General features: G+C 55.0%; 2 protein-coding genes across 2 annotated transcripts; both read right to left on the bottom strand.

Annotated features, from left to right (window-relative positions):
* Positions 1–1,367: 1,367 nt before the first annotated feature.
* MYL7 (myosin light chain 7) lies at positions 1,368–3,335 on the bottom strand. Its single transcript, XM_068972516.1, has 6 exons — positions 3,228–3,335; positions 2,962–3,037; positions 2,609–2,713; positions 2,138–2,216; positions 1,881–1,929; positions 1,368–1,469 (listed from the first exon to the last, which is right to left on the bottom strand). The coding sequence occupies exons 1-6, from the start codon at positions 3,261–3,263 to the stop codon at positions 1,368–1,370; spliced, it is 447 nt and encodes a 148-aa protein (XP_068828617.1). The 5' UTR covers positions 3,264–3,335.
* Positions 3,336–7,125: 3,790 nt separating this feature from the next.
* Positions 7,126–20,580, bottom strand: GCK (glucokinase). Its single transcript, XM_068972415.1, has 11 exons — positions 20,570–20,580; positions 19,600–19,651; positions 15,535–15,697; positions 14,855–15,009; positions 13,619–13,738; positions 11,960–12,055; positions 11,654–11,753; positions 9,462–9,645; positions 8,391–8,546; positions 7,525–7,758; positions 7,126–7,270 (listed from the first exon to the last, which is right to left on the bottom strand). Exons 1-11 carry the CDS (start codon positions 20,578–20,580, stop codon positions 7,126–7,128), a joined length of 1,416 nt encoding a protein of 471 aa, XP_068828516.1.
* Between the last annotated feature and the right edge of the window lie 1,467 nt (positions 20,581–22,047).

Raw genomic sequence — 22,047 nt, 5'->3', positions numbered from 1 at the left:
GCAGCATGCTGTATCTTTAGTTGGGGCATCTGGGCTCTAGCTCCCTGACAAGGGATCAAACCCAGGCCCCCTACATTGGGAGCACTGAGTCTTAGCCACTGGATTACCAGGGAAGTCCCCATCCCCCACTTCTTGAAATCAGTTTGATGAAAAAGCAGAACTCATGAGCTAGAATCATAACACCTGCTTGATCTTATTCACCCATCTTCACTGCAAGCATGCTGGGAGGGACAGTTTGCTTGCTCCCTGATGAAGATTCAAGCAGTGCCACGACTTCTGTGATCACAAATAAGTAATAGAGAGCACCATTGATAACTTTATATCTGAAGTCTCAATGTAGGAATTAAACTTGACAAGACCCAGGTAAACATCAAAATTGAACACCTCTCGGGTGAGTTGCGTTTCCTCTTGTTTGCCTTCTGGAGGGACTGTGGTCAGCTCCCCTTTCTCCCTCACCTCCTCCCACCTCCCCAGCCTGTAGTGGGGGCGGGGTACTGCATGGGGCTTGGAGGTAGGAAGGAGTCAGGCAAGGAAGGATTTCCTGTGTTCTAGGTCTTGCCCTCCCCTCTGCACCCTCCTGCCCTCTCCTCTCTCCCTCTCTGCTGCTGACACTCTGGAGGTTGCCCTGCTGCCCCTCCTGTTCCCATGATGAGGCTGGATGCCCCCAGCTCTTGGTTTCTGCAGGTGAGGAAGGGGACGAACATGCACAGTTCCCTCCAGAGAAACCCTCTCCTCTCTCCAGCAGCCTCATCTTTTCATCCGGAGGCATGAGGCCAGTTTCAGAGTACTTCCCTTAGCACCTGTGTGTGCTCCAGCCCCTCCGTTGGTATCAGGGCGCCTCATTTGTGTTTTCACATGGGTCCCTCAGTGCCTTTCACACAGGGCCCAGCACACCACATGCATGTGCAGAGAGGCCCACCTGAGCCTGGGTGCAAAGATGGGGGCTGTGAGGGGGAGGGGGTTCCCAGGAGGGCAGAGTCCCTGGGCCATTGGCAAATGTTTGCTGAGCAGAAAAACCTCATGTGGCTCATTCTGGGCCTAGTGGAGATGGGCATAAAGGCCCCTGTTTCCTCTCCTAGAGGAGTGGCCTTGGGTGCCATGCCCACCCTCGCAGGCCTCAGTGTCCTCATCTATAACCTGGGCACATCCGCGTTCATAGGCCACAGGGCAGTGTGGGGTGCATGCAGGGGGCTGGCAAGGGCCAGGCTGGTTGTCACAGCAATCTCTGCATTGGCCCCTCAGCTCACCTCAGCGCCCCCACCCCATCTGCCATAGACAGGCCACTACTGAGATCTAATTCGGAAATAGCATTTATTGAGGTGTCCCCACAGGCCTGGCCCTAAGTCCCAGCCGCTGGCACCTCGGGCTCACTCCTCCTTCTCGTCCCCGTGGGTGATGATGTAGCACAGGGACTTATAGTCGATGTTCCCTGCCAGGTCCATGGGCGCCAGGGCAAACATCTGCTCCACCTGCGGAGGCGCTGGTCAGAGTGATCTGACGGAGGCCTGCGACCTTCACCCCGTACCTGGGGCCATGCACTGCCCCTCAGCTTTTCAGGCGGAGGTTGGGGCAGGAGTGAGGGGTGCGGTGGGTCACAGGGCCCACCCTGCCCACAGAGCCACCCTCCCTCCTGTGTTGCTAAGATGCTGTTTTTCAGATGCTAAGGTTCACTGCGCTCTCACCCCTGGACCCCTGCACACAGAGCTCACCCAGCCTGCACGCCTCCTCTGACTCCACTTCCTTCACCCTCCAGATTCCAACAGAGGCAGCACCTCCTCCAGTAAGCTGGGCTCTAAGCCCACGAGGGCAGTGGGTCACTGAGGCCCCCACCGCCTGGACCCTGTGGGGTGGAGCCCTGTGAAGGACCCCGGAATCCTCACCTCAGCTGGAGAGAACTTGTCTGCCTGGGTCAGGAGAAGCTGCTTGAACCTGAGGGAGTAAGTGGGGAGCAGTGGGGAGAGCGTGGTGCGGCTGGCTGCACAGGGAGGGGATGGAGGCTCTCACAGCCCAGATGGTCAGCTCCCCCCAAAAGCAGAGAGGACCCCAAAGGACAGGTGGCCACCCTCACAAGGGGACCCACCTCCCTTCCTGCTTCCAGCACAGTGCCCCCAGCCACTCACTCCATTGTCCCACTTACTCATCCTTGTTCACCACGCCTTTGCCACTGGGGTCAAAAAGGCGGAAGGCGCTCAGGATGGCTTCTTCGGGGTCTGTCCCTGGGAAGCCAAGGGAGCCAGGTGAGCACCGCACTGCCAGCTTCCCAGCCCCACCGAGGAGGAGCCCAGGCTAGGGAGGGAGCCTTCCAGATCGCAGAGAGCGGGGAGGCTCAGAGACGCTGGGATCGGCTGTCTTTCTGAAATGCCTGGCTTGGCCAGGAGGTTGGGACTGGGGATTTGGGAGTGAAAGCTAAGGCATATTTCCCAGCCCTGAGGCTTGGGGTGATCAGTGCTCATGGAATGCAGAGGTGGGCCCCACATCCTCTGGGTGGGCAAGGGCCAGATGGGGTCTGGACAGGCTCTGGATGGGACTCAGGCAGGGTCCAGGCAGGGTCCAAGTGGAGTGCACACTTGCTGCCCAGCCAGGGACTCCAGACCTGCCCCTGGCTCACCATTGAGCTTCTCCCCGAACAGTGTGAGGAAGACAGTGAAGTTGATGGGCCCCTTCCCTTCCTGCAGCATGGCGTCCAGCTCCTCTTCTGGAACATTCACCTTCCCTTTGGGGGTGTTAGACGGACACAGGGCCCTTGAGTCCCTGAGTAGGGCTGGGTTGCCCCTCCCCCATCCTAGCCACCAAGGGTAGAGAATGCTCACTGGGTGGGGGAAGTGAAGTGGAAGGAAGGTGGTCTGGGGGTGGGTGGGTGGTGTGAGCCAGGACAGGAGTACAGGCCAGGCCAGCCCACAGCTCTGAGCCGGATCCCTGGTGTGAGAGGGGCTGGGCCAGGCAGGAGACGGGTGCCCTCACCGAGCTGGGAGTAGGTCTCTCTAAGGTCCGACTTGCAGATGATGCCGTCACGGTTCTGGTCGATGCAGCTGAAAGCCTGTGAGGTGGAGGGGCCACAGTCTCCAGCAGGAGCAGCCCGCACCCCAGGCAAGGCAGGAGGTGAGGGGGTCCTGGGTGGTGGGAGAAGCAAGGACAGGGGCCAAGACCCCTGATCTACAGGGAAGAAGGGATGTATTGGGGGCACGGTCCCCAGATGGGGCCCAGGCTAGTGGGAGTGAGGCACTCACTTCCTTGAACTCCTGGATCTGGGCTTGTTCGAACATGGAAAAGACGTTGGAAGAGCCTCGCTGGGCCTGCTTGGTGGCCGCGGCCTTGCCCCGGGTCCCTGCCTTCCTGCTGGCCTGCAACACCACAGGTGAGGATGGGTCCTCCCCCCAGCTCCCCAAAGACTCCCTGCCACGGACAACCCCAGAACATTCCTGGGAGAGCCGGGGCCCAGGGTCCTGCTTCTCTCCCTGGAGACCACCTCTCTGGGCACAGCACAGGCACAGAAGTACCAGCTCCACGCCCCCAGCCCAGAGGACAGCACCTTGGAGGCTGCCGGCCTGGAGTCCCCCACCTGCCACTCACCATCCTCTCTCTCTGCAGCAGCCTGGTTGCCTCGAAGGGCCCACAGCCCCCTTTATGTCTCAGCCTTATCACCTGGAACGCCAAATAAGGACAGGAGGAGAGGATAGGCCCAAACTTGGCAGCCTCTGCTTGGGCTGGGGGAAGACAGGGCCCCTGAGCAGATTCCAGCCACGTTCCCAGCGACCTTCAGGCCCCTGACAGACGTGTGACATGCAGTGTCCGCCCGTCTTGGCCCTGTGAATGCACTGCCTCCTGAGAGCAGAGCAGGCTTGCAGCTCTCGCCACTCCAGGGCTAAATGAGGGGCCCCTGTTACCCTCACCAGACTGTCCTTCCTCCAGTTCCAGCCCAGGCCATGGGGACAGCTGGGGTGGGGCTGGCCTGAGGCCTCCATTGGGCTTGGGAAGGCACTCAGAGGCTCTGAGGATGGTCTCTGGCCTGAGACCAGGGTGGGGGGTGTCTTAGGGATTCCCCGAGGTGAGGACATTTGGCCCTGGGCTCTCACCCCTCTGACCAAGGGGCAAAAGGCAGCCCTGAGCTGATGGCTACCCCAACCAGAACTTGCATGTGATGCTGTTGGAGCACGGAGCACTGCCTGGACCCCGAGCATCCCCTGTGATCCCCATGGAAGTGGGTCCCAAGCCCTTCTTGTGGAGCTCCACTATAGAGTGAGAGGCCTGGTCTCCCTCCATCTGTGCCAGAGCAGCAGCCTCTCAGCTCCCTGTGGACCCAGGGCAGCGAGGGGCTGGGGAGCTGGAGACCTGCCAGAGCAGGAAGAGTGGGCAGTTGGCAGCTCCCCTGAAACCAGAAAAGGAGAGGGCCCATGGCTGGCCCTCTGCCCATTGAGGCGAGGATGCAGGGAGGCCAGCTAGGAGAACAGGCTTCTCATCCATGAGACCCAAGGTCCCTTTTGTGTAACAAGTATCTTGTAACACCACTTTTACTCTCCTGAAATGAAATTCATAGGCTATACCTATAACCTACCTCCACTGAGAATTTTAAACAAACAATACAGGGCCCTGAATCATAACATGAAGGACACCTAGAAAATAATTTATGGTAACATGAGATCCAATACTGCAGGTGAATGCTGGAACATGAGTACCTTAGTACTGATAATGGCATCATCAAAGGCTCGCACAGACTTCCAACGCATCATTTATACTTCAGAGAACGAAAAAGATCAGAAGTAATTCCACATGTGGCATACCATAAAATGGGACAGCATCTCAAGGGGGACATAAAAACTTAAAATCACAACTTTGGGTTAAGTACTGAATGAAACAACATAGTCATTCCAGATTTGCTGGTTTCTCTCATTGAAAAGTGAGTGTAATACACACTACACATGCATGCTCAGTCACTTCAGTCAGATTGTGTGATGCTATGGACTGTAGCCCACCAGGCCCCTCTGTCCATGGGATTCTCCAGGCAAGAATACTGCAGTGGGTTGCCATGCCCTCCTCCAGTGGGTCCTCCTGACCCAGGGATTGAACCCACGTCTCCTGCATTGCAGGTGAATTTTTTAAACCACTGAGCCACAGGCGAAGCCCTACTATGTATAAGATAATCAACAAAGACCTACTGTATAGCAAAGGGAACTCTACTCAGGATTCTGTAATAACTGAGAGGGGAAAATAATCTGAAAAAGAATGGATATATGTATAACTGAACCACTTTGCTGTATACCTAAAACTAACACAACATTGTAAATCAATGATGTGCTAAGTCTCTTAGTCATGTCCGACTACTCCAACATAAAATAAAAATTAAATTAAAAAAGATAACAACACCCAAAAACCTGAAAAAATAAGTGAGTGTATGTTAAAATCTTACAAATACATGTTCATATGTAACTAGGTTTGTGTGTAAGAAGGTCTTAGCCCTGAGGCTTGGCTGATGTGAAATAGGCATTTCTTTCAGGAGCAAACTTGAAAGGATCACAGAAATCATGTGACTTCTTTTTAAAAAAATATTTATTTGGCTGCCCTGGGTCTTAACTGCAGCCCACAGGATCTTTAGTTGGAGCATGAAAACTCTTAGTTGTGGCATGTGGGATCTAGTTCCCAGACCAGGGATGAAACCCGGGCCCCCTTCATTGGAAGTGCAGAGTCGTAGCCACTGGACCACAAGGGAAGTTCCCATGTGACTTCTGATAATTCTGTCTCCGACACCTTCCATCACTGTCACAACATGGACTCCCTGCTGAGACCAATCTGTAGCAGGACTAGTTCCCAGAGATCAGCCCTGTTCCCCTTCTTAGAGTAGCCCCACTCCCTCCAGGATAGTACCTGGAAGCTCTCAGAGACCTCAGAGCTGCTGAGTGATTACAGACAGGTGGAACCACACCCTGAACCCCACAGGCTGGTGGGCAGAGGCCTGGTCAAGTCCAGGACCCCTGACCACACCCCCGCACACCGCCCCATGCCATTCCTGTTCCTTCAGCCTTGTGTGTTACTCTCCATACTCCCTAGCATGGCTCACCAGAGAGGATGGCAAATTTCAAGACACACCTTGGCCTGCAGAGTGTCCGTGTGCACAGGATCACGTCTGTATGTGTGCTGTCCCACAGTCTCATACACAGAGGTCAAAGAACAGTGGACAAGGTTATGTTCTAAACTTTTAAAACTTTTAATTAAAAAAAAAACACCCACACAGTTCCAGGTTGGGCATGGATATGCTCGTGTGGTACATGGAAGTCTGCTGAGAAGAAAGAGGCCTAGCTTGTCCCTTGGGGTGTGTGCTGAGTGCTGCTGGGCTTTCTGAGTACCCAGGGCCATGGGATCCCAGAGATGCTCCCAGACCTGTCTGTGGGTGGGGGGACTCCTCCTCTTCCTGGGCCCCTCTGGGCAGAGGCTTTGGAGACTCTGTCTCCTGCATCTCCTGTGAGAGTCCATCCCAGAACCACAGACCACTCAGGGATGGCAGGATGGGAGGGAAAAGGCTGCCATCTCCAGGCCTCAGGGTACACACAGCCTCTACCGTGGAGCTTGTCCCTTCCATTTCCCGGGCCTGAGTGATCAGCAGCTCCCCGGGGCCCCTGTGGAATCCAGGTCTAGGTCTGGCCAGGTGATGAGGGTTGCCTCCCCACACAGGCTGAGCTCATGGGGAAGCCAGGCCATAGTAGGGTCCAGAGGGCACCCCCTTCTCAGAGCCAGGGCTGAGCCAGGCTGAAAGCTTCAAGAGACAAGCAGTGCAGAAATGCAACAAAATCCTGAGTGAATAACTTCCTTCTAGGTCCTTGATTTCAGCAAGAAAGGCGAGGTACTTTGAGGGTTCTCCGTTCCTGTTCATTTCTGCTCCCAACCCAGTCAGGGCCCTAGGGCTATCTCACCAACTGACCCTGAGAGAAGGGGCCTGCCTGGGCCCTCGGCAACCACTCCAGAGGCTTTCCCCCCATCTTCTGGAGGTGACAGCTGGGATGGGAGGCATCCAAGGTCCTCACAAGGAGAAGCCTCTCTATTGGGCCAGGTTGGGGGGACTTGTAAAGAGAGTGTCCCCTGGAGCCCAGGTCCAGTAGCCAGCCACAGCTTCCTTCCTGTCTTGCAGCCTTCTTCTTACTGGCCCAGCATGCAGGCCTTCTTACAGGCCACCGCGGAGATTAAGGCCGCGCCCCGGCCGCTGCCCTCCTCCGACTCAATGAAGGTGATTTCACAGCTGGGCGTCAGCCTGCGCACGATGGCGTGGAACCGCTCCTTGAAGCTGCGTAGAGGGGAAGCTTGGCTGCTGGTACCGCGCTGAATGCACGCCAGGGGATAAAACAAGGGAACCCTCCTCCTGAGTCTGGGGGCCAAGGGACTATGGAGAGTTTAAGAATTCTCGGGACCTCAGAGAGCTTCCCTCTCAGCCTGAGTATCATAGATGGAGACCAACGCCCGGGTTCTGCCCTAAGGATGCAAACTCACAGGGGGCAGGCTGGACCAGGGTTGGACCGGCAGAAGGCCGCGCGGGCTCACCTGGGGTGCAGCTTGTACACGGAGCCGTCCACGCCCACGGTGATGCGCATCACGTCCTCGCTGCGGCTCTCGCGCATCCGGTTGATGACGCCCGCCAGTCCCGCGGCGCACATGTGCGCGGCGCGCGTGGACACGCTCTCGCAGGCGCGGCGCACGATGTCACAGTCAGTGGCCGAGGGTCGCAGCCCTAGCGTGCTCAGGATATTGTAGATCTGCTTGCGGTCACCGGAATCGCTGCGGGGAGGGGATGAGAGGACATTGCGGGAGGGTCTCTTGGTCTGGGACCAGCCAGATCCCCACCGCGGCGGCCTCTGCCCCTTCCCCTGCCCACCTCTCCCAGGCAGAGAGCTTGGGTCTCCGAGTCCCGAGGGGAGCGGGTCTGACTCCGCCAGGGACCAGCAGTAATTTGGTCATTACTCGTCTCTCTAAGCTCAGGGTCTCCGCCCTAAAGTGGACAACTGCCGCGCCTCTGGACTGTTGTGTGGATGAAAAGAGACTAGGTCCACGGCGGGTGGGGGAGCCGCAGAGGGGAGGTGTGGTCTCCGTCGACTGTCCTGAGGGGAGTTCCTCTGGGAGCCGGAAGCCACACCCGCCCCTGGTGCCCCATCCCTGGACTTAGCCGGTCCTGAGCCCCTACGCCCTGCGCCTTGCCCTCTGAGCCCGGCTCCCCGCACACGTCCCAGGACCTCATCGCTACCCTGGGACCCAGATTCAGGTCTCTGCCCCGCCCTCTGCCCCCTGAGCTCCGCCCAGGCCCCGCCCACACATGGAGCCCCGCCCCCTCGACTTCGCGTTATGAGTCCAGGAACCTCTGCGTGCACACCGCCGCCAGTACCCCACCCCTATCCCCTGAGCGCCCCGCGCACCTCTCCACCTGAGACACGAAGCGTGTCTCGAAGGCGCCGCGCGTGCGCAGCTGCTCCGAGGCCTCTCCGTGGAAGAGCAGATTCTCGTCTACAAGCTTCAGCAGCACAAGCCGCACCAGCTCGCCCATGTACTTGCCACCAATGAGCTTCTCGTACCTGGGCAGAGGAGGACAGCCGGGTCATTCCCCACAAGGAGGTCCCCACGAGCAGATGGAGATCGGCCACTGCCCCATCACAGCCAAGAGGAGGCCAGGTGGGACGCTGTGACACTGGGTTCAAGCCCATTCCAGCATTAATCCACCTGGGCTTTTGGGGCCTTGGGAGAACGCTCCATGGTGGGCCTACAGTTCAGTCCCTCTAAGACCTTCCTCCTGAAGGACTCTGAGCTGAGCCCACTTCGATCTCCCTGCATGTATGTGATAGGAGCTCTTCTCATCACCCAGAGACAGTTAGGGAAGCTCAGGCTCAGAGGGGCTAGCGGCCAGCCTGGAGCAGGCCTCTGCACACTTGCTAGGGCTCCTAGGGTCCCTGTGCTCCTAGAATCTACCGAGTTGGGACATCAGCCCTAGAGTCTGTAGGCCTCCAGTGTTTTCCTCTTTCATTGAATACTACCGACCTCCCTGAGGTTTAGGAGAGCCAGAGAAAAAGCTCAGGTGCCTGGTGCAGAGTAGGCAATTGATAAAGGAAAGCTCTGACAAGCTCTGTGAACCGGCAACATCCTCCAGATTACTCTGATTCATTCTGGTAACTTGTTCAGAGCTGTACTGTGGGGATCTCTTGATTAAGCCCAGTCAGCGTTGCTGGGGCTTCTCAGTCTTCCTATGCCAGCGGTCACCTGCTGGAACAAGGGAGGTCCCCGCTCATCTGTCCATAGGCCCTCTTTTTAAAGACTAATCTTGGCATCTCTCACTATTTACGATTCACAGAGGGGCACATGCGTCTGAGCTGAAGAGACGAGCCAGCATATGAAGAGATTGTCAGTTTGCTTTTCCCCAGAACTGTTTAAAAACAAGCCCATTATCTGCAGGCTGGCCCCATCTGCCACACGGTCAGGGGAGGGGTGATCCTTACAGCTGCTGCCCGGGGTTCAGGGAGTTCTCGTCCACCACGCGGTCGTACTCCAGCAGGAACTCGTCCAGCTCGCCTGAGTCCCCGAAGGCGCCCCACTCGGTGTTGACACACATGCGGCCCTCGTCCCCTTCCACCAGCTCCACGTTCTGCATCTCCTCCATGTAGCAAGCGTTGCAGCCCGTGCCTGTGGGAAGTGGCATTGTTGGGATGCCAGCTGTCCTGGGTGCATCGCCCCTGCAGGAACCCCTGTGTGTCTTCACAGCTTCTTTGAGCCCTCCACCCTCACCACTCCCTCCATCCCCCTGCAGCAAAGGAAAACGAGCTCTCCCAGGAGCTGGAAAGTCTGGGTTTGCTGTGTGACCTCAGGTAGATAAGCCCACCTGCCTGAGTGGTTCTTCTTCCCCCAAAGAGGTTGGTAACACCTACTCCCCCTGTTACCTGGAGTTGAGAGAAGTGAGGGAAAGAATATATGTTAAAGTGCTTTGCCTATTACAGATGGGTGTGGAATGTTATGATTTTGTCTTGTCTGTGCATCCCTCTGTTTTCTGGCACTTTCTAAACATTTATTTGAACTTCTCTGTCTCAGCTTCTGTTCTTTTTTGAGGGGGGCCACCCAGAGGTCAGGCTTCCCAGGTGGCTCAGTGGTAAAGAATCCATCTGCCAATGCAGGAGATGCAGGAAGTGTGGGTCCAGTTCCTGGGTTGGGAGGATCCCTTGGAAGAGGAAATGGCAACCCACTCCAGTATTTTTGCCTGGAGAATTCCATGGACAGAGGCACCTGGCAGGCTACGGTCCATAGCGTCGCAAAGAGTTGGACATGACTAAGCGGGTGAGCACGCACGCACACACCCAGTGGTGACTGAGGCAGCGTATTGGCCCTTGTGAGCAGCATATTGGCCCTTGTGAGCAGCACACAGGTCACTGCAGGTGGGCCTGGCCATGGAATTTATACTCTGCAGGGTCCCATGCAAAGTGAAAACATGGAGTCCTTTGTTCATAAATTGAGTTTCAAAATAGTGACAGTGGAGCATCAGTCTGAACATGACTGCACACCCCTCAAGCTGTGAGGGACAGCCACTCAGTCATGCCAACCTCTTACCAGCAGTGGAGCTGCCTGGGATCCAGGCCCAGTGATGCTGGGCCTTCCAAGATTTTGTGGGGAAAAAAATACAGAAATCCAGACTTTGACGTGATTCCTCCCAATTTTTAGTTCTTGGTAATTATCATAAACATGTGTTTAACCACAGAGCAGAGACACCAAGACTGTTGCAGGGCCAATGTGATCACTGTCCACACTACCATCTCTGCTCCAGAGGCGAGCCTGAGGCCATCGGCCACAGAGCCCAGGTGGAGGTGTGCTGGGGAACTGACCCAGGCAGTTCTCTCTCCTCTCAGGGACGAGAGAGCCAGGGCCCCTGGGTCTTCTGTTTAGGGGTGGACTTAACTTTCAGCTGGAAGGTGAGGGTGGAAGGAAGAAAAGTGAGAAACTAGAGGAGAGGCAGAGTCGACCAGGCTGCCTCTTAGGACATGTTCATACAGTTGCAGAGAGATGGTAAGAACATGAATACTGAACCCCTCAGGGCTGACTCTGAAGGGGCTGTAGAAGCAAACAAACTTAACACTGCCTTTCTGGGTAACCAGGGCCCAGAGAGTCCAGGGAAATACCCACACGCCTGTGTATTCAAGCATTACAGTAAACATTGTAAATGCCTCGGGAACTTCTGGGAAAGGCCCACGGTTGGTGGGAAGGGCCCACTGGGGCCCACATTGTCCCCTTTCCTGGTACCTGCCTTCATTTCTGGCAGAGCAGCCGGCTGCCCTGGGGTGCGGTAAGACTGTCCAGGAAGGGATGACGCCACTCAGGTTTATCCTCTTCCACTTGGACAAATCTGTCCAGGTTGGTCAATTTACCAGATGAGGTGATTTAATTAAATCCTGATGGGCCAGATGGACATGCATGCAGCTGGTGTGCCATCTGAGGCAGTGACTTGCGAGTGTTGAAATGCTTCCTACCAATAAATAGCACGTGCATTCGGGACACCCATGCTGCTCACAAGACCACCCTGGGCTCCAGCACCTTGGGTGGCTGTGACTGGTGCAGAGGCCCCTGTGTAGCCTGCTGTAGATGAGAAGCCTCAGCTCTGTCTTTGGGTGGCTGGGGCCCCTGGGTCGGGCAGGGTGTGCCTCCTTACCCACAATCATGCCAACCTCACACCGGCGGTCTTCATAGTAGCAGGAGATCATTGTGGCCACAGTGTCATTCACCATCGCCACCACGTCCATCTCAAAGTCCTGCCAAGAGGTGGAGAGACAGTGGTGACAGGGCTGGATGGGGGTGGGGGTCTCAGCTCAGCGCGCACCGAGCCATTCCAGCCAAGCACAGGAGGCAGAGACCCCTTCCTGAGGGGACACCCAGCAGGCCCTCGCTAGCATCCTGGCCTAAGGTTGGGGGAGGAGGGTCCAGGGTAGTCACAGGGGCAGGTGCAGGTGCGACTTACACCTCTCCGTTTGATGGCATCTCGCAGGAGCCCCACAATGTTGTTGCCTTCTGCTCCCGAGGCCTTGAAGCCCTTGGTCCAGTTGAGAAGGATGCCCTGTGGGGAGAGGAGGGTCTCAGTGACTGCTGGATGCTGGGGGTAGGTGTGAAGGTATGGGAGCTAACTCGGACCACAGGGATGTGCACCGCTTTATTTATTTATCTTAAATTTTTGGCCACGCAGCTCAGCATATGAGTTCTTAGTTCCCCGACCAGAGATCAAACCTATGGCTCCTGCATTGGAAGCATGGGATCTTAGCCACTGGACCACCAGGGAAGTACAATGTGCACCCGCTTTAAAGCTGAGGAAACTGAGGCTCAAAGTGGCCATATAACTTTGAAAAGTGTTGGAGACAATTCTCTATCTATATCTCAAATTTCTGCGGAGCTAGGTTCCAGCCAATTTAAGGATGCCTGTATAGTTAAGCCTAGAGTCATCATCCCTGAGTGAGGAGGAGGTCCGGAGGGGAGCAGCCGACGTAAGATCAGGGCTTCTCTCCTGTGTGCAGCTCCTGTGTGTGAAGGTCCCATCCGGCCCCCAATGTCCAGTGGGGACTGGGGATTGGAAAACCAACATAAGATGTTGCTCCTACAGCTGCTTCTGCCAGGAGTACTGACTTTGGCTTTCTCTCTGACCCAGAGGTCTTATGTGTTATGTATAATTGTGTATATGTATGTATGTATAATTCACACACACATATATTTCTATAATTAATGTGTATAGATGAGTATGTATCATTTACCTGTGGATGTGTATAAATATATATGATCACATGCATATACGCATGTAGGTATGATTGACATGTGTAAATATGCAGGTATAATTTACATGTGTATATGTATATATACTTGATGGGTATAATTTACATGTATATATGAATGTATAATTGACATGTGTAGATATATACAAATATATAACTGACCTGTGTGTGTATATATGTATGTATAATATATTTATGTATAAAAATATGCATGTATAACTTATGTGTTTATATATGTATAATCAGCATGAGTGCATACATGTGTAATTTAACCACATGCAGTGCATGCATGTATAATTTATGTGCACACATGTGATTCACATGCATAACTTGTGCACATATATACACATAATTTACATGTGTCTATGTGTGTGTATAATTTATATATGTGTGTGTGTGTGTGGAGGCATGTATAACTGGTAGGCTAACTTCTGCCAGAAGGCAGGGTAAAGCTGCAGCCTTGGGACGTTGCCACCTCCCCAACAGAAAGTACAGCGTAGTGATGACACGCTGGTGTGTTGGAGCCTGGCTGTCTGAGTTTGAACCCCAGTGCTGCCACTTCCCACTGTGGGCATGTTGCTATGCCTCCGTTTCCTACTCTGTAATGGGGGTGTTATGCATACCTTATAGGGTTGCGAGGAGGCTTGAGGCAAATAGTAAGAATCAGCTAACATTATGATTCTTTCCCAGAATCTCACAGGAGGTGAGTGACGGAGCTTGTTTGAATCCAAGGCTCTTTCCCAATGTGGGGCGCTGCATTTGAAAGCAGCCCAGGGCAGAGTTCATGGGCCCTTTTCTCTGGGGTGCCTGTCTACCCATCCATCCACCTCCACCCCTGCCCACCTCACACCTAGCCCCACCTTGTCAATGTCTTCATGCCTCACGGGAAAGGAGAAGGTGAAGCCCAAGGGCAGCTTCTTATGCTTCATCTGATGCTTATCCAGAAAGTCAGAGATGCACTCAGAGATGTAGTCAAAGAGCTGGAAGACAACACCAAGGTGGCCATCAGCTGCAGAGGGCGAGCCTGGTGCCAGGATGCTTCTCAGCCCTTGCTGAACCATAGGCCCCTGGAAAGCATGGCCTCTGGACCTGCCTTCAGTTCCCTGTTTCTTATCACCACTGCTTGTCGGGACTCAAGCAAGCCCTGGGCATGACCCCCATGCCAGAGTCCCACTGACAGCAGTCCTCAGGACAGGCAATGCCAGGACGATGGGCCTGGTCCCCAGCCCAGCTGTGCTCTGCCAGTCTGGCCCTCCCAGCTGGACCCAGCAGCATCCAGCCTCAGACTTTGGACAGAGGTGTATCCCTGGCTATAACTATGGTTTCTAGCTTCAACACTCAAAGTGTTCTTTGCTGCCTCCAAGTGTCCTGGCCGCCCAACCACTGGACCTGCAAGGACTGGCCACCACCCCACTCACATAGGCCTGTCCACAGAGCTGGGCATTACTGAGTGCCTGCTGATTGATTAAGCTCCCCAGTGGGTTCCAGGCCCAGGGAGGCAACAACACTATCCTGCTTCCTTGATGCACGCCCAGTCCTACAGCATTCCAGGGTATGGCAAGGACGAGGCTGCCATGGCCTGTCCCTCAAGGAAATTGGCTCTTAAAACCCTGTGCCTCAAGGAAATTGGCTCTGGCTCCAAGCACCTCCCCTAGGGCTCATTCTACTTCTGTGGTCCTTCTTGAGTCCTCCCCGTGGGCAGATATTATCATTGCAGTCATTCCCCCTGGCATCTATGTTGGTGGAGGGTGAGGGAAAGCCACTTGGGGAGGAAGTAGAATGTATGCATGGACTGTGAGCCTGTTGGACCAGAGTGTTCTCTTGACTGCCCTACCATGTTTCTGATCCTTCTGGGAAACTGGGCAGTGGTGCGACTTGCTGGGTCCATGCCCCACGGCCATCCACCTAGGCCTCTCAGCTGCTTCCCTTTCCTGTAGCAGGGCCCCCTGAAGTTGGGCCCACAGCCACCTGCCCTTGATGAACAGGTAGGCTCTAACACCAGGACTAGCCAAGCTCCAAGATCCTGGATGGTCTTGACCCTGGTCCCTGCACTACCCCCCGCCCCAGCCCCTTGTTCCCTAGCCCAGGGTGCTCACCATCTCAGCAGTACCCGTCATGGCATCCTCGGGGATGGAGTACATCTGGTGCTTGGTCTTCACACTCCACTGTCCTGCCTCGCCTTCTCCCACCTTCACCAGCATCACCCGGAAGTTGGTGCCGCCCAGGTCCAGGGAGAGGAAGTCCCCAACTTCTGCAGCCACAGACAGAAGTACATCAGTCTCATGGGCACTGCCTGGCAGGACCCCTGAGACTGGAGAAGAGGAGGTAAAGGCATGGTGGGGGCACCGGAGGGGCCCCTGGTACCAGACCCCAGAGTAAACTGTGCAAAGGGTCAAAGGTGAACCGGGTAAGTCAGCAGGGATTCCTTACCTTGGACTGAAGTCCCCCCAAGCCCAGAGCCCACCCGAAGATCTAGGAAAATGGTTCAGACTCAGGATTGGGCTGAGAGTCCCCCAAATGACTATAGGAAACCATTTTTCTCCTTGTGAAATGAAAAAAGCCAGTTTCTCTGAGATCAGAATGAGCCTGAAGGGCCCAGGGTTGGGCCAATGGAACCGAGAGTAAGAACAGGCTAGTGTCTGGGGCCCAGCACGCTGGGGCTGCTAGGGACAATCAGGGCTGTTAAGAAGGGCCTAGGGCGCTTCTCCCTGCTGGAGCCAGGGGACAGATGCCTCTGGTTGAGGACCCGCTGGCTCCCTGTCCTGCGCCACAGTACCTGAGCCCTCTGGAGTGGAGCGCACGTAGGTGGGCAGCATCTTCACACTGGCCTCCTCATGGGTCTCCAGCCTCAGGCCTCGGTCCATCTCCTTCTGCATCCGCCTCATCACCTTCTTCAAGTCCTCCTCCTGCAGCTGGAACTCTGCCAGGATCTGTTCCGCCTGCACAGGGAGGGGGATGGAAAGCAGTTGGGTGGGAGAGGAGCTGTGCAGAGTTGGGGAGGGGGGACCTGCAGAGTGGGTGTTTCTCACCCACACTGAGGGTCTCCTTTTGCCCCCTCACCCTGGGTCCAGGATGACCCATCATTTCAAACTACTGCAGTTAAAACCAGTTGGAAAATTAAGACAGTGGCGTTCCAACACCCCGTCTAAATAAATGCAGCCTGGGGGTGAGGGGCAGAGGGCAGATGAAGCACCCGCTTTGTACCCCTGATCCAGGTCAGGGGAAGAGGGAGGTGCTAACCAGGAGAGTGGGTGAGACACAGGCTGGAAGAGTCTGTCTGGAGGGCGATGGGCAGCTGGCATTATTGTCTAAAAGATCCAATCATTCTACCTCTACGAGTTTATGCTAAGTGAGTAAATGAGCCAGTGGTGCACATTTTCATTAAGTGTTAGTCAAGGTACCAATTAGAGGTGACACCAGTTAGTTAGAGGTGTCTGTTGGACTAAGGCATGGTGTCCACAGCCTGGAAGTTGCTGAGGCCATTAGAGGGAGGAAGGGTCCCTATATATAAAAGATAGATTCGATGTCACCATTCCTGTGAGTTATGACAGCCTGGGCAAGGGTCTCCTGCCACACCCCATCGTGGTGGCATGAGGTTGGGTGTAAACACAGTACCCATGCCCATGAATCCCCAGAAAGCAGAGACCCTGCTCTGACCTTACATGTGGACAGTGGTATGGCAGCCCTTCCTTCTTTGCACAATAGCATGTATTCATGCAGAAAAGGCCATTTTTATTCCCTGGATATTCGGACCAAAAAAGAAAGGGCAGATACTCGAATAAAAGCCATGGATCCACTCTTCAAAAATCTCAGCCTGTTTTGCTGGCAGTTTTCCTTGTGAGCTTGGGGGTGGAGATGCTCTGAATTCCAATAAGGAGACGACACAGCTATTTGCTCCTTCTTCCTCAGCTTTGATAGCCCACATTTTGTTGGGAGACTGGGAAGCTATCACCTTAAAGGAAGACAGCCCCTCACCAGGCTGAGGCAACATCCCATGATTGGGCTAAGCCAAGCCCAGTTATCCTGTCCTGTTTTAGCTGGTGATTTGGTTTATAGTTGGGCATGTGGTCCAATTCTGGCCAATGACAGGTGAAGGGAAGCCTGTTTTTAGCAGGAGGAGGGCCCTCTGGGGAAGGTCAGTGCCCTGTCAACTTTGTATACACAACTATAAAAGGGTGTGATAACTGGCACTGTAGCAGCTATGCTGAACCATGAGGAGACAAGGCTGAAGAGAAAAGGCTATTAGCATATTATAGATGGCAGTGAAGAGAGGCTAAGTGAGCTGAGCCCTGATGACGTCACTGACATGCTGAGTCAGCCCTGACCCACACACCTCCCTGTGCCGGTTGTGGAAACAAGCACTCATCACTTAAGGCCATGGTTAGTCAGGTGTTTCATTTCCTAAAGCCCAAAGCATTCTTAATGGATACAGATCCCTACTTAGGAACCAATTCTCTTACCAAGACCCCCTTGATTAAAACTTAAACCCATGGAAGTTCACACAGGAATGGGGCTGACAAAGTCTACAACAAAGCACAGAGAATCAGACACCAGTGTTTGCTAAGCTATTCTGCAGCTCTGGGCATGGGGTGGGGTGCCCCTTGCCCCAAGGCTCTTCTCACAGGACACAGCTCTGGAGAAGGCCCCATGCTCTGTGAAACCATCCAGGCTGTCCTCAGAGGTCCACGCCTTCAGTTTGGACCCCTCTCTCTCTCACACACACACTTCCAAACATAAAACATGCCAAGAAGGAATAGTAACATTAACATTCGCTAAATCCTTGCAGTATGCCAGGCGCTGAGCTGAATATACTACACAAGCTGCCTCACATCCCTGGCACGAGGGGAGGTGTTAGCATCTGCTCATCTTTTAGATGGTGGCCACAGGCAGCCAACACACAGCATGGGTCCAGCACCCAAGGCCAGGTACCCAAGGACTGCCTGGCATCTTTCCCCAAACAGGACTGTGTGACATCACAGGCTCTTACCAAAAGCAATGCTAATCCTGCAGAGGTCCAGCCCTTAGGCCCCGCTGGGTTTCATCCCCTCTCCTTCCATCATGGCAGCCTGTCCCATAGCTGTAAGCCTGGACCCATGAGGGGTTGTGACCCAGTGGCTTCACTCTGTGTCCAGGCCCATGTGGGCACATGTTTGGAAAGGGGCTGGAAGGTTCTGTGGTTGCAGACCAACACTGCAGGCCACAGACTGACATGGGCCTCCAGCTGACCTCACCTCTGGCCGTGGGGAGCATCCTCCAAGATGGCTACAAAGCTCTTCCTTGAGTATCTGCAGGCACCACACTTAGTCAGCCTGCAACCCTGAGAGGAGGTGCTCCTAACTGCACAGTCCCCTCAGCTCTCAAGGCTGTGTGTCCAGGGGGTATGGGTGGGGTTCAAGTCACAGGGAAGAGGTCTGTCCCACAGATCCCCCTGTGAACAACCCCAGACCCTGCCCAGGGTATCTCCTGTTTAATCCCCTGGGACCCAAGCATTTTATTACCCCTACTTACTTTCCAAAGCCACAAATCTAGACAGCTCAGAGCTGGCATTGAACCTGGGCGCTGGCCTGGGTGGCGCTGAGCCCACCTCCCCTCCCCACCCCACTGGGCTGCCCAGCCCTTCCCAGAGCCCAGGCTGGGTGTCCATGCACTCTGGCTTAAAGGTCTTGTTGAGTAGCCTAGGGACTGCGGGGAGTTGCCTGAGGAACCCCAAGAAGCTACCTGTCCCCCAGGTCACAGACAGAGCCTGTCCCCCACTCTCACCCCACAGCTGCACCCCTGCTTGCTCACCAAGAGGTCACAGGACACAGCATCAAGGCTCACAGCTACACCCGAATACGGTGTGTGTGTGGGGGGTCTCCTGCCTGAGCAAATCTACTATGCTCCAGGCAGGGCCACTGCCGCCATCTGATAGTGCCATGGCCCCCAGGATCCCGGCTTCTGGTGTCCCGGCCCTCTGGCTCTCCTGGGTGCTCCCATCTTGGCTCTCCTGGGATTCTCAAGGCAGGTCTCGGGTTGGCATGTTTGGAACTGCTTCCCCAGGAGTGTGTGGCAGCTGGCCCAGGATCACCCTCTGTGTGTACACAGCCATCCAGTGGCTGCAGCTGGACACACGTGGGGCTCACACTGCCCTCCAGGGCAATGGATGGGCTCTAAAGCTCACAGGGTGTTCAACATTTGCCTAGGGGTCCCATGCCCTGGCCCTCTGGGGCCCTCCCAGTGCTATGCTGGGATGGGAGGCACTCTCACACCTTTACCTGTCTCGTCCATCAAAAGGAAGCCCTGCAGCATGTCCTGCCTTCTTTCTTGAGCCAAGGAAGTAGGGTCCCAAAGTGCTGAGTATGGCATAAAGAGGGCAGTTGTCCTCAACCAAGTTCCACAGACCCAGCCCCCATCATCTCTGCCCACCAACTTGGCCCCTCCCACTTTGCTTCCAACATATTCATCCAATGGCTTTATCCAGACCTGTGGCTTTACGGACTATATGCATACTGATGGCTGTGCACTAGGAGGAGAGGTCCCACAGACCGAAAGGCATGGGTAGGGCTGGGGGAATCCACCTGGTCTTGGCATGTCAGTGTGTCTGTTAGTCAAGGAGAGATTGGTGCCAAGTAGCGGTTGGATTTGTGAGGCCAGTGCACAGCAGACAGTCTGGCACTGTCAGCCCAGGAGCAAGTCCCCAAGAAGACACTGTCCACGGAGACCCCTCCTAGAGAGGCCGGACAGGAGGGATCGGCTGCCACCTAGCTTCTGTGCCTCCTTCCAGGGCGTCCAGCCCCTTCTTCACTTCTGCTGTCCCAGCCGTCCCCAGGGACCACTCACCTGGCTTTGCGGTGACCCTTACCAGGTTCAAAGCTGTCTGGACCCGGCTCCTTGTGGCTTCCATCACCACTTCTCTGAGAGGCCAAGAGGTAGGTTTGGGGGGAGGTGGAGACACTCCTTCCTGCTGAGGCACAGGGCTGCCCTGTAGCCTGGAAGTCAGGGGCCCACCTGTGCAAGTATGGGCCATGGAACAGACAGCTGCCCACTCAGGCTGTCTGGGGCTTCTGCAGAGAGCTTTCAGCAGGCAGCTGCTAAAATACTCTGCCTACTGCCACAGGTCAGACAGGGCCAAAAGGGCAAAGGAGGCCTGCGTGGGGTCAGGAGTGACAAGGGCTATGGAGTGGTGCCCCATGCCTTCAGCCCGGGAGTGGAGATTTGTTGTCCAGATCTTCTGGAGAGGGAGCAGAACCAGTCTATGTCCCCTTCAGTCCTTGGGCGTCCAGGGTGGACAGTCTTCACACTGCCCAGATCAGGAAAGCACATCAAAGATCCAGCAGGCCGGGAGGGGCTGTTGAGGGCCTGACCCTGTGCTGGATGAAGAATCTGAACCTGGTCTTGGTCTTGGACTATGGGGACCCCTGGCCAATTTTCCGCTGAGGTCTATACTGCACTTGGGAGGGGAGAGGCAGGCTGGTGGCAGGGAGGCCTGACCTGAGGACCTGAGCAAGGAAGACTCCTTGTGAAACTGGGGTGCAGAGGATGAGAGACCTCCTGAGACTCTCGGCTCCTCTCCTGGGCCCTCAACGCCCCGCCATTTGCCCAATCAGGCTGGTGGGTTGAATGAGGGGTTGGGGGGTGTGCCTAAGACATCGTTTAGGTCATTGAGAGCCAGGCTCAGTCCTGGGCTGAGGCAGGGGTAGGGGCTGGGGGTGAGGGATGATGGTAATTGGGGGCTGGTAGGGGGGCCAGGAGGTGGGAAGGGGAGGGGTGGGGCAAGTGTCGGGGAGTAGTTGGAGGCAGGGCACCACTCTGATGACTGGCCCCACCCTTACCTCAGGGCCATGCCCCCTCCTCCCTGCCCAAGTAGAAAATGCTTGTTTTCATCAAGGTCTTCAACTGTAAATCATCAAAACCTGCCTCAAAAGGTGGGGAAGGTCATTCTTGCATTTGGGGTCTGCAAAGTCCAGGCCAGCACTCACTTTGAGAACCATCCCTCCTCCCCACTCCTAGCTCCCTGCCTGGGAGTGAACTTGTCTAGTGGGACCCGCCTGCAGCTGCCAAACACTGCTAAAATTAGCAAGAGCTCACAAGTGGGCCGGGTGGCTGGGTAGAATGCCAGGCTCTCCAGCCAATGGCCAGTGTGGTCATCCCCAAGGAAGCTCTTGACATGATTCATCTCTTTCCTAAAATAGAGCAAAAAGGGCTTCACCAGACCCACATGTGACAGATTACTGTCCCACCAGATCCTGGCTCTGTGCTTCTGTCTTCACAGAGTGGGCAGGACTCATCCCTGGGTTTGGAGTCCCCACACTGGCCTTCTGGACTGGCCAGACCAAGGAGCAGCTGCCCTTCTATTGGTCCAGGCTCACAGCACCTGAGAGGAGAATCAGAATCCCCCAGGCCTGTCCTCTGGGAGGCTGGAGAGGACAGGGCTGGGCAGAGATCAGCGGGTCCCTTGCTGGTTTGCTGGACTTCTGGGGCCCTCTCTGGCTTTCAATTTGACCAGTGAGCATCCTTCCCTAGACCCCTTTCCTGGGCCTCCTCCTTGCACCTATGAGGGCAACACCCCCACTTGGCCACACTAGTTAATCCTTCAGAGCCAGACTGTCATGCCTCAGCCAGCTCTCCTGTGCTCCCACCACAGGAGGTGTGCCCTGTCTCGTCGCTTCCCTTTCAGGTGAGGGAGTGACACCAGAGGGTCAGCCCTGGGCAGGAGTCAAGAGCCACTGTAGCAAGTGACAGACCTGTCCAGGGAAGAGAGGCCAGGAGAGGAAGGACGTCAAAAATCATGGCTCCTGGGGGATGCCCAGGACACAGAGTGGTTGTCCTGAGGATGTTGGATGAATGTGGTCTCTGCTTAGACTTCCTCAAAAATAAAAGCAACAGAGCTGCCCAGCAATGGGCTAGGATGTCTCAGCACATAGTGAGCTCCTGACTTAATGGGAGAGAGAGAGATGTGAGGTATTAGAGAGAGTAGGTGCTGAAGGACTTCTGTGTCCTAGTCAGTGTCCTCATCCTTTGGTTGCTCAAGGAGCTGATTGATAGGCATGATTTAATTTTCTTTTTAATTTTATCTCTAGGAAATAATCTAGCAAATTCAGTAACAGATATTCCAGGTTACTCTTTATAGGATCAAAAAATGAGACATAATCCACACACCCAACTTTAGGAAACTGGTTACATAAACTATGCTACGTTTATATGCAAAATGATGATTGATCTGCCTCTGTTGGCATGGAATGATGTTAATGACATTTTGTTTAAACAGAATGTGGGACTTCCCTGGTGGTCCAGTGGCTAAGATGCCATG

The sequence above is a fragment of the Capricornis sumatraensis genome, chromosome 5 (genome assembly GCF_032405125.1).
Source record: "Capricornis sumatraensis isolate serow.1 chromosome 5, serow.2, whole genome shotgun sequence".
NCBI classification, from domain to species: domain Eukaryota; kingdom Metazoa; phylum Chordata; class Mammalia; order Artiodactyla; family Bovidae; genus Capricornis; species Capricornis sumatraensis.
Note: the sequence above shows the minus strand (reverse complement) of the source record. Positions and strands in the feature narration are given on the sequence as shown.

Coding starts and splice junctions, on each gene's coding strand:
- MYL7 (XM_068972516.1), bottom strand. CDS start 3,263: ATGTTCGAACAAGCCCAGATCCAGGAGTTCAAGGAA. Junction 1,930..2,137: donor GGCGTGGTGAACAAGGATGA/GTAAGTGGGACA, acceptor TTACTCCCTCAG/GTTCAAGCAGCTTCTCCTGA. Junction 1,470..1,880: donor ACAAGTTCTCTCCAGCTGAG/GTGAGGATTCCG, acceptor GCGCCTCCGCAG/GTGGAGCAGATGTTTGCCCT.
- GCK (XM_068972415.1), bottom strand. Junction 13,739..14,854: donor TGACGGGTACTGCTGAGATG/GTGAGCACCCTG, acceptor GTTGTCTTCCAG/CTCTTTGACTACATCTCTGA. Junction 12,056..13,618: donor GGCATGAAGACATTGACAAG/GTGGGGCTAGGT, acceptor CTCTCCCCACAG/GGCATCCTTCTCAACTGGAC.